The 11,331-nt window shown below is 34.5% G+C and overlaps 1 protein-coding gene across 1 annotated transcript; it reads left to right on the plus strand.

Moving 5' to 3' along the window:
• Positions 1-3,526: 3,526 nt before the first annotated feature.
• On the plus strand, positions 3,527-7,256 carry LOC127102526 (lipase-like PAD4). Its single transcript, XM_051039887.1, has 4 exons — positions 3,527-3,695; positions 3,785-4,115; positions 5,305-6,027; positions 6,268-7,256. Exons 1-4 carry the CDS (start codon positions 3,673-3,675, stop codon positions 7,081-7,083), a joined length of 1,893 nt encoding a protein of 630 aa, XP_050895844.1. The 5' UTR covers positions 3,527-3,672; the 3' UTR covers positions 7,084-7,256.
• Positions 7,257-11,331: the final 4,075 nt, after the last annotated feature.

The raw sequence follows: 11,331 nt of genomic DNA on the forward strand, positions 1-11,331 counted from the left end.
ACTTTTGACCAAGGGGTAAATTCTTGACGACAACAGGTCTTTGGGAAATATAGATGAGCACGAAACACATTTCGAGTTATGCATGATATTGAATTTTGCTTCTATGCATGATATATGAATGATCAATGCTTGTATGTGTGGCCATGTATATTGGACTTTTAGGGTAAGCAGGGTTTGGTTTTATTTTGTTGAAAGGGTCAAGCAAAGTTAGGTTCTGAAGTACCAATGAAAATTGGCGTTTGGAAGTTAGGCCTTCGGAAGGCGCCAATAAAAATTGGACTTTGATTTTTTATGTTCATTTTACAAAGATCCATAAAGAAAGAAAAGATCCTGGGGTGATCTAGGTCGTCTGATGGAGATCAGACGTACTTGATCAAATCACATGAAGTGATCAAATGGCCTTTATCCAGACCGTCTGATGAGATCGCAATGGCCACAAAAAGAGAGTCCACGATGGACACACTAGGCGATCCTATACGGGACCCCTCCCTTAAATTCAAATCCCTCCAATTAGGTTATGACAAGTGGCTAAAAATAAAATAGAAAAAGAAAACAAAATAAAACTCAAATTCTCTCTCTCTCTCTCTCTCTCTCTCTCTCTCTCTCTCTCTCTCTCTCTCTCTCTCTCTCTCTCTCTCTCTCTCTCTCTCTCTCTCTCTCTCTCTCTCTCTCTCTCTCTCTCGTTTTTAGGGATGGCAATGGGCAGGGTTTGGGCAGGGTACTATAGTACCCATCCCCATACCCGCGATTTGAAAAAATCTCCGTGCCCGAGCCCATACCCGCTTGGATGCTAAAGTTAGCACCCGTACCCGTGCCCTATGGGTATGTAGGTACCCATGGCCGTACTTGTGTTCCCGCATTCCTATTAAAAATAAATAGATCAATTATAAAACATCATATAATTTTAAGTTTTTAAAAACATTTTAAAAAAATTCAAACAATTTATTATTGAAATAAACGACACTTAATTAAATATTTAATGGTTTAACATTGATATACGTTTTATAATTGATAACAATACATTTTTATATAATAATATAAACTAAAATATGTAACTAAAAATAAAAATACATGAATATATAGTGTGCGGGTATGGGGCGGGTTGGGTACCAAGGTGCCCATACCCGCACCCACACCTGCTTATTTTTATGGGTAATTACCCGAGCCCATGCCCGTACCCATTTTTACGGATTTTTACCCTACCCGTTGTGGGTAAATTTGCGGGTGCCCATTGGAGATGGGTCAAATTGCCATCCCTACTCGTTTTCGTCCTCCCTTCTTTCTGGTTTTTCAAATCACTCTCTGTTTGATAAATCTTCCTCAACTCAAAGATCAAACTAAATCGGGAAAAAAAATAAGCTCTCACTCAATTTCAAACCAGAAGTAAAGCATGAACATAGGGAGATCGAAAAATGGAAATAGGTACCGCAAATAGAGATTTGACGTTGACAGTTACGATGGTTCTTGCGGCAGGTATGGTAGTTGTTACAACATTGTGCGATGATTATTGCAGCGACATGCGATGGTTGTTTCACGCGGATGATAAAATGTGTCACCTGTGAGGCATCTAGTGCAGTTACGTGAGGTTGGAGACGACGAGGCTCGCGACGGATCTGAGCAAAGGGAAGAGGTGACAGTTTCGTTTTCTGAATTTTTTTATTCTTCTTGCTATTGCGATTTTGTATTTTTCACATTTATTGTCATTTGTTTTTTGGTTTTGAGTTGTGGTTATTATAATGAGTATGGTATTGAGAGTTTTTTTGTTGTGATTTGGTTTATGATGATGTGTTGTTGTTTTTTATGTTTGTTGTTGTGAGATTGATATTTGTGATGGTTTGGATGGTATTTTGTAATGGTGGAATTGCTTCGATGAGATAGTATGGTTTATGTATGAAGAAGGGGGTGTTAGAGGATTTTATGAAAGTGATGAATCGATGTTGGGGAAGGTTGTAAGGTTGATGTTGAAGTTTGGTGAAGGTGGAGAGGTTAATGGGAAAGGTGTTTAACTTTTTAGTCAACACGTGAAAGAGGGGGAAAGGTTCGTTTGATGGTGTTTTTCTTGTGTGAATTTGTTCTAAAAACACACTTGAGAGAGTGATGGAGATTGGCTAGTTTTCTCTCCTCATTTTTGTGTGTTTTGGCATCCTGTTTATATTACCATACTAGGTTAAATAACAAGAGAAATAAAATCAAATATTGAAAATCATAATCAAAATCAAATCAAAACATTACTTGTGTGAAAAATCACACAAACTAATCTTTGATTTGTTTCTTGAGCACTAAGCTGAAAATAAAAATAATAAATCAAATTAAACCTTTTTTTTGTATTTTTTATGATTAAAAATAAAAACTAAATAAAAAAATAACATTTTTTATAATTCTTTTTTTGTAATTGACATAAAAACTAAAATAAATAATTATTTTTTTGCATTTTTGTGTGATTAGAATTCGAATTAAAATAAATTATCAAAACAAAACACTTTAATTTTCTTTTCCGTTTAAAATAAAATAAAAAGATGAAAATGAATATAAAATAATAAAAAAATAGTCGCATGTTATTACTGTGACTAAAAGATCTAGATAAAAATGATTTGACCCGAATGGAACGCGAACATGCACAAAATGTGAGAACAATAAGTACACCAAATCCACATGCGCGTAGTATCTTTCATGAAAATATACACTCGCAGAACATTTATTTCAGCTAAAAATATCCTAATTCGAGAAAATTAAATGAGCACTAAACTACATGTGATATTGTTTAATAAAACATTCAGTTGCTGACTCGAACTTAAAAAAATTTATTTGTTGATTTTACGCGGGATTGAAAATTGCTCTAACCGATCTGTCTGTAAAACTGCATTGTTATTATGAGCATAACATAACAAATTTGGCTTCCTAAGAATGCAATGCATTACGATGCAAATGTCTTAATGAAATAGCTAAAAACTTGGGGCAAATTTTAGGGTATTGACACGGAGGTTCCTTGGTCCACAAGAACTCTTCTGATTTCTCATCCATCGCACCTAACAATGATGATCATAAGTTCATCATTGTGAGGATTGATGTCTGCTACATCTTTTTCTGAAAAGGCGATCTCGATCTTTGGCGTCTTAGTCTCGCCTTCCTTCAATTCCTTGGATTAGCCGCTTGATCTCATTCTTCAGCTAGTATTAGTCTTTTGTATAGTGCTCTTTAACTTTATGGAAGTACACCATTTAACGTCTTCTTTTGGGCAAGGAGGCGCAATGATATTATACATGATAAATTAAAAGAAAAAAGATTAATTTGATTCGATTCGTCCAGTGGTTTTTTTAATGGATTATACAAATATGGCAATTTACATAATCAAGATTGGCCCGTCATTTTCAACAGTGATGTGTAATTATTTCTATTATGGATATAAGACGGCCATATTTACACTTATATAAAAATGATGCAAAATATGATTTGTGATAGATTGATATTGGGTAGTAAAAAAAACCAGTGGTTAAAATTAATCTAAAATATAAAAAGAACGCGTATAAATGTTCCATGCTACTAATTGAAAGTCCAAAGAACATTCAATTGAAGTTGTTTGTTCAAACTTGAAAGCTTACTCATTCTTCCTCTCCACAAAGACAAGTCTTTCAAATAAACAAACTAAATTCAAACTCTTTTTTTTTTCTTTCCATGGCTGCAAACGAACCTTCACCGTAACTACTCACTCATTCATTTCCACTCACTAATTCATAGAAACTCCAACAAATTTCCTAATTAACGTGTTTTTTTTCTTCTGTCTCAGGTTTGAGAGCAGCGAGATGCTGGCTACGTTCTTGATTTCTACTCCTCTCTTGCCGGAGTCGTGGAGGCTATGCAGTCAGGCTAACGCATCCGCCGCCAACCTCCGCAGTTTTGTGGTGGAGCGTGTTGGCGCCGTCGTGTATGTAGCTTTCTCCGGTGTTCAAATGGCCGGCGGTTCGGATCCGAGCTGGAGAACGTTGGCGCCGTTGGACAGGATCGGTGGTTTGCCGTTGTTTTCGTCTCGTCGGAATAAGGAAGCGGAGGAGCCGGTGATGGTTCACGCCGGGATGCTGACTATCTTTTCCTCCCTTTTCAACTCAATCCAAAATCAGGTTTGTTTTCACCTTTCAGTTCATTCATTTTTTGTTGTTGTTAATATCAAGTTTGTTTCACCTTAACTTGTTAGATTAGAGGTCAGTTTCAATTATGATATTTGATACAGTTTTTTGCCCAAAAATAAATTATATAGTTATTATCATTTTTTTTGTCTAGGAAAAAAATTCTCAATTGTTGTTTTTGTCATACATTCGTTATATACATGTTGGCATGTTTATTTGTCCTTGTTTTTTTAGTATAAATATTTAATGATAGATATTACTTCCTCTTCTCGTATTAATTTTCATCTTTATATTTTTTCTCTCATAAATATCATCTTTATAGTAGTTTTTAAAAAATTATTTATTTTTTAAAAATATCATTGTAACTAATTATTATCTTAATTGGATTGAATCTGAGTTGAGGGTTGAGATAGATGAAATAGTAGCAAAGAAATAGTCTTGAATTTTTTGTTTGAAAAGTTTTTGGTATATTCTATTATGCTTGAGTGATGTTGTTAGTGGGGCGTGCTACTTTGGTACAATATAAAAAAACAAAAGTAAGAAAAAACAAATCATCATCGAAGTTATAAATTCATAGTTGAGAAAAAGAAAAAGGTTGAAAGTGACATTGTAAATAACTCCATCATCCATTCCCGTCCATGTTCATTTTCAACCGTATTTATCGGTGTTAGTACTTTAATCTGTGAAAAAACATGCTGTTAGACACACTGAAAGGGTCATACATTTCAATATGAAAATGATTAACTAGTACTAGATGATACTATACCAGAAACAAAGATGGAAGTGAGTGGGATTAATTTTTTATTTTGAACCAAAAATTATATTTGAATTTTCCAAAATAATTAGTGATGACCATTGACCAGCAATAGTTGCCGGTGAAATGAAGCATGAAAATATCATTTTAAATAATGGAATTGGGGGTATTGTCGTCCAATTGTGCGTGTGAAAGGAGATGATAAAGAAAGATTCTGTGTTTTTGCCTCACCTGATAGGATTTGAAAATGACAATGGATCCCACCAAAATGAACAAAAATAATAATTGACTAGGTCATTTTCATAGTTTACCCCTAAGTCCACGCTTTCAGGTGTTAATAATAAATTTTTATTTTATAATTTTAAAATACTAAGTTTGAATTTGAATCGTCTAATCTTAATCGAACCGTTGTTAATGTAACCATTTCAGGTGTTGGGAATATTGGAAAACACAGACACAAAATCAATTGTCATCACTGGTCATTCTATTGGAGGAGCTACAGCATCTCTATGCACTCTTTGGCTTCTTTCATACCTCCAATCCATCTCTTCATCGTTATCAGTAATGTGCATCACTTTTGGTTCGCCATTACTCGCTAACAAATCATTTTCTCAAGCCATTTCCAGAGAATGGTGCGGTGGAAATTTCTGTCATGTAGTATCAAAACATGACATAATGCCAAGATTGCTTTTTGCGCCTATTGCACCCCTCACTCCTCAGCTAAATTTCCTGCTTCAGTTTTGGCACCTTTCCATGACTTCGCCAGAATTTGGAAAACTTGCTGTTCAAGTTTCTGACCAAGACAAATCTGACTTGTTCACTGCTGTATTGGGTTGTTTAGAAACTGCAACACAAAATGAAGAAGCTTCGGAGTCAATTTTGTTTTATCCTTTTGGAAACTACTTCTTTGTTTCAGATGAAGGAGCTTTGTGTGTTGATAGTCCTGTTACAATTATAAAGATGATGCATCTCTTGCTTTCAACTAGTTCTCCATCTTGTAGCATTGAGGATCATCTTAAGTATGGAGAATATGTTAACAAATTGTCTTGGCAAATGTTGAATCAGAATAACTCTATGATGATGAACATTCCTAACTCAAGCTATGAGGCAGGACTTGAATTGGCCATACAATCTTCTGGTATAGCAAACCAGGTAAATATCACATCCTCAAGTCACTATTTTAAATAAATATTCACTTTTTAGTTCACTGAGGAACTGATATATCTGATCTTATATAGGTCAGATACATCAGTTACTCTGAATATAAAAAATGAATTTTAGCTTATAATAATGACCAGAGAGTAGTATTATAAAAATATTTGATTTTAATAATAACTACTTATCAATTGTCGTAATCTGTCGCTGAACAAATTTCTATGATGTAACCAATAGGAATCTGCTGTCATAGCTGCCAAAGAATGTCTGAGATCGGCAAGGAGAATGGGTCTGTCACCAGTTCTGAATGCTGCAAGTCTGCCATTATCCTTATCCAAGGTGGCGCCTTACAGAGCCCAAATAGAATGGTACAAAAGATGGTGTGATGAACAAGATGATGAAATGGGTTATTATGACACATTCAAAACCAGAGAATCTTCCAAAAGAGAGATGAGAGTCAACATGTACCGTCTCACACTTGCAAGGTTTTGGAACAGTGTGATTGACATGATAGAAAAAAATGAACTTCCTCATGACTTTGACCAAAGAGCCAAATGGGTCAATGCTTCACAATTCTATAAACTATTGGTTGAGCCACTTGATATAGCTGAATACTATGGGAAAGAAAAGCATGTAAAAAAGGGTCATTACATAGAACATGGTAGAGAGAGAAGGTATGAGATTTTTGATAGGTGGTGGAAGAATAGAGAAGTTACTAGCGGTGAAGAAAATAAAGAGAGAAGCAAATTTGCAAGTTCGACACAGGATTCATGTTTTTGGGCTAAAGTTGAAGAAGCAAGGGATTGGTTGAATGGTATGAGAAGTGAAAGAGATAATAACAAGTTGGCTATTTTGTGGGAAAAAATTGAAAATTTTGAGAAATATGCCATTGGACTAATTGAAAATAAGGAAGTGTCTAATGATGTTTTGGCTAAGAATTCAAGTTATAGTTTATGGGTTGGAGAATTGAAAGAACTGAAACAACTGAATGCAAATGTGCAGAGGTTTCCTCAACAGTTTACACGATTTATGGACGGAGAAGTTGTTCCTTAGTACTTAATTTCGAATCAATAAGCTTAGCTCATTGTGAGCATTGTATGTATAAAAAGTTGCTCCTTATGCTAAATAACTCCTTTTAGTTATGAGTTACGTCTTCTTTTTTTGGTGTGTAGATGAAGTGGTAATAACCACCAAAACGTTACGAGTTATGCTTTTGTTCGCAATAATCCTGCAAGAAGTATTCAACTAAGAAGTGATCTACTTAATATGCATCCATTTTTCATACACAGAACATTATCACAATCATATTTTGATTCAAACCGATTCAAATGTTACAGAAAATAGCTTATTGCTATTTATAGGGTAGTGTAGCTAACTTAGTCAGTTACAGTTATGTGGTATATGTTGAATTGTTGACCACCCTCTCTTAGGAAAAAGATAATCTGCTCCATATGATTTGTTTTGGCATGTAGTACTGGATTGTGTGACAGAGCCATAGTGTTCAAGATGTCACAAAATAGATTAGGAGTAGTAGTAACGACTTTCAGCTTAATTAGAAGAGATTGTAGTCAAAGAACCTCTGTTGATGTGTTGGCTAAGCTTTTATGCACAACTTCAATACTAGACATGGTCACCATGGTTTGTTTCTTGGACCAACATCCGACGAGATTTGGTCGAAGATTCTCAAGTGGACTCTTCCTATTATCTGGAAAAGCTCTCTAGTGAGCATCAAAAAAGGTATTAATGGAGAAAGGTTTTGCAGGTGAAGCAAGATTGAGTATCAATCCAAGATGAAGGATTCATCTAAAATATCTCAAGAATTCTTTTGACTGTAGTCTAGTGGTTTTCAAGAGGTTGAGATAGAAATTGACAAGTTTGGTTTATTGAGAAACTAATTTATAGTCTAGTAATGGTGGTATATTACAAGGCTCTAACAAGTCATATAATATGTAGGGGTCACTAATATAATCATAAACTATTTTGGGCAGTTTAAGATTAGCAACCAAGGGAGTGAGTAGGACTTTGACATCTATCGGAAAAAATAGACAAAAGCTATTATGATTCATTCTTCAGTTTTAGGTTGGTTTATACAGTGAAGACATAATTATTACAATTGATTTTCTCTTTAATGGAGAGTAAAGAAAAATAAAGACAGTATTAAAGGCAATGATAAAATCGGAAATAATATATTTTCCACCCTCCCTCTCAAGTTGGTGCATAGATATCTATCATGCCCAACTTGTCTATCAATGCTCAAAAGGAGGTCTTGTCAAATTTTTGATTCTCGCATCTAATTTCTCTTTTATGAAGTGTCGATCAATCTCGATATACTTGGTTCTGTCATATTGAACTAAATTATGAGCTATGATAATAGCAGTCTTACTATGAGAGTACAATTTCAACGGACGCTCAATTTTCATCTTAAGTTCTTCTAGGACTCTAAGGATCCATAATTCTTCACAAATACCTTGAGATATAACTCTAAACTCGACATCTGCACTACTCCTTGCTACAACTCTTTGTTTCTTGCTCCTCCATGTCACAAGATTACCCCAAACATAGGTACAATATCCAGAGCTTGATCTTCTATATGTGACTGAACTTGTCCAATCGACATCGGTGAAGATATACACATTTCTTTCACTAGTCTTAAAAAATAATCATTTTCTAGGATTTCCCTAAAAAAATATCTCAGTATCCCATAGACTGCCTCAAGATGTTCCTCGAAAGGAGAATGCATAAACTGACTCATTACACTAACTGAGAAAGCAATATCAGGTCGGGTGCGTAACAAATAAATCAGTTTCCCAACCAATCTCTGATATCTTTCAGTATCAACAGAAACATTACATTTTTCTCAAAGTTTAGCATTAGGATCCATAGGGGTATCTGCAGAACGACATTCACTCATTCTTGTTTCTTTCAACAAGTCTAGAATGTATTTCTGTTGTGAAACCACAATACCATTCTTTGACCGATCAACCTTCATATCTAGAAAATATCTCATGAATCTCAGGTTCTTGATTTCAAAGTCTACTACCAATTGCTATTTTACTCTTGTCATTTTCATTGTATCATCTCTAGTAAGGAAAATATCATCAACATAAACAATCAGGACAACAACTTTCCCATCGTGGGAGAACTTTGTGAATAAGGTGTGGTCAGCCTATCCTTGGATGTACCCTTGTTTCTTCATGGACTGAGTGAAGTTTTCAAACCAAGCTCTAGGGGACTGCTTTAATCCATACAAAGACTTATTTAGTTTGCACACATTTGATCCAAATTTGGTTTCAAATCCAGGAGGAATATCCATATATACTTCTTCTTCTAGATCGCCATTAAGAAAGACATTCTTAACATCTAACTAATGCAAAGGCCAATCCATGTTAGCAACAAGAGACAAAATAATTTTGGCAGTATCCAACTTTGCAACATGAGCAAATGTCTCTGAGTAATCTATACCATATGTCTGAGTAAATCTTTTAGCCACCAAGCGAGTCTTATACCTTTCAATTGACCCATCTGAATTATACTTCATAGTAAACACTCATTTGCATTCAATTGTCTTCTTACCATCTGGTAGTGACGTAACACTCCAAATTTTATTTTTTTCAAGAGTTTTCATCTCCTTAAGTACAACTTTCCTCCACTTTAGAATTTCTAGAGCAACCTGTACACTTTTTGGAATTTTTACACTAGACAATTTTGAGGTGAAGGCAGACATAGATGAAGACAAATTTGAATATGATATAAATTGGACATGGGATGTTTAGTGCAAGATCTGACAGGTTTTCTAATGGCAACAGGATCACCTATATCAGGATACAAAATACGAATCTCAGAAACAGAGATAGACTTACCTTTCCTTTTGTTAGGAAGTTGATCGTTTCCTGGTTCAGATTCTTGGCAGTGTCGAGATGTGGACTGGTCCTTTCCTTTATGGTGCTTTTTCACAAAAACCTTTCATTTCCAAGTCTTATTTCCTAATTCAAATTTGTTTTGTTGAAGTGGCTCATTATTTTGTGGCATTTCAATTAGATCATCATTATCATCGTTTTCAGAATTCTCATTGTTTTCTAAAAGAGAAAATGTAGGCTCGAATTCACAAGGTTCCTTACTCATAACATGAGTAGGATCAGATAAAGAATCATGGTCATTTTCTGTTGGTGCAGATGTAAAAATCTCAGAATTTTGTGCCAAAGATAAGTTATTTAAAAAACTCATGTCCTCAATTTGAAACAAGTCTTCGTTTATCTCCCCCCTTGAAGATGAGTGTCATAAAAAAAAGTTTATTTTCAAAGAATGTAACATCCATAGTGACAAATACTTTTTTATTTTTTGGATCGAAACATTTATATCCTTTTTAGGATGGGGAGTATCCAACAAAGACACATTTTATAGCACGTGACTCAAGTTTTCCAATATTTTTATGTTCATGAACAAAGGTTGTGCAACCAAAGACTTTTAAAGTCAAATCAGTTAAACCACGAGTACTAGGAAAACATTTTTTGAAGACATTAATAGGAGTTTGAAAATTGAGAATTTTGGAGGGAATTCTATTAATTAAATACGCAACAGTTAAAACAGCTTCGCCCCATAAATAATTTGGTACTTTATTTGAAAAAAAGTAGAGCTCTAACAACCTCTAGTAAATGTCTATTTTTTCTTTCGGTCACTCCATTTTGTTGAAGAGTATTAGGACATAAACTTTGATGTACAATCCCATTTTTTTAAAAAAATTATCTAGGATGGTGTTAAAATATTTTGTGCCATTAACACTTCTAAAGACTTGGATAATTGTTTGAAATTGGTTCTGCACCATTGAAAAAAAATTCTTTACAGCCTGACAAACATCTGATTTCCCCTTTAACAAGCACACCAAACGTACTCTATAAATATGGTAAACCATTTTTTGAGAGAGAGTGTACTTGTACGGTTAGGGCCCCAAATATCACTGTGGATAATAGAAAAAGGCTTAGATGGTTTATAAGGTTGTATTGAAAACTGGGAACGATGATGCTTTGCAAAATCACATGTTTCACATTTAAACTATAAAAAAGTTCGTATTGTGAAATATCTTAGGAAACAAGTGTTTTAAGTAACGAAAACTAGGATGGCCTAATCTTAAATGTCATACCATAATGTTTTCATCTTTATTATTTAAAACAAAAAAAAGACTCAAAGAAGGAACTTGTTCTTTTTTAAGGTAGTTGTGATGCAGATCCAATATCAAGGTAGTAGAGTTCTCCACTCTTCTTAGCATTTCCAATCATCTTCCCTGAGTTCAAATCCTGAAAGTCA

Source organism: Lathyrus oleraceus, chromosome 7 (assembly GCF_024323335.1).
Source record: "Lathyrus oleraceus cultivar Zhongwan6 chromosome 7, CAAS_Psat_ZW6_1.0, whole genome shotgun sequence".
NCBI lineage: Eukaryota > Viridiplantae > Streptophyta > Magnoliopsida > Fabales > Fabaceae > Lathyrus > Lathyrus oleraceus.

Excerpts from the sequence above, each read along its gene's own strand:
- LOC127102526 (XM_051039887.1), top strand. The coding sequence starts at position 3,673 with ATGGCTGCAAACGAACCTTCACC. Across the intron at positions 3,696-3,784 it reads GCTGCAAACGAACCTTCACC|GTTTGAGAGCAGCGAGATGC; the intron begins GTAACTACTCAC and ends CTTCTGTCTCAG. Across the intron at positions 4,116-5,304 it reads TCAACTCAATCCAAAATCAG|GTGTTGGGAATATTGGAAAA; the intron begins GTTTGTTTTCAC and ends TAACCATTTCAG.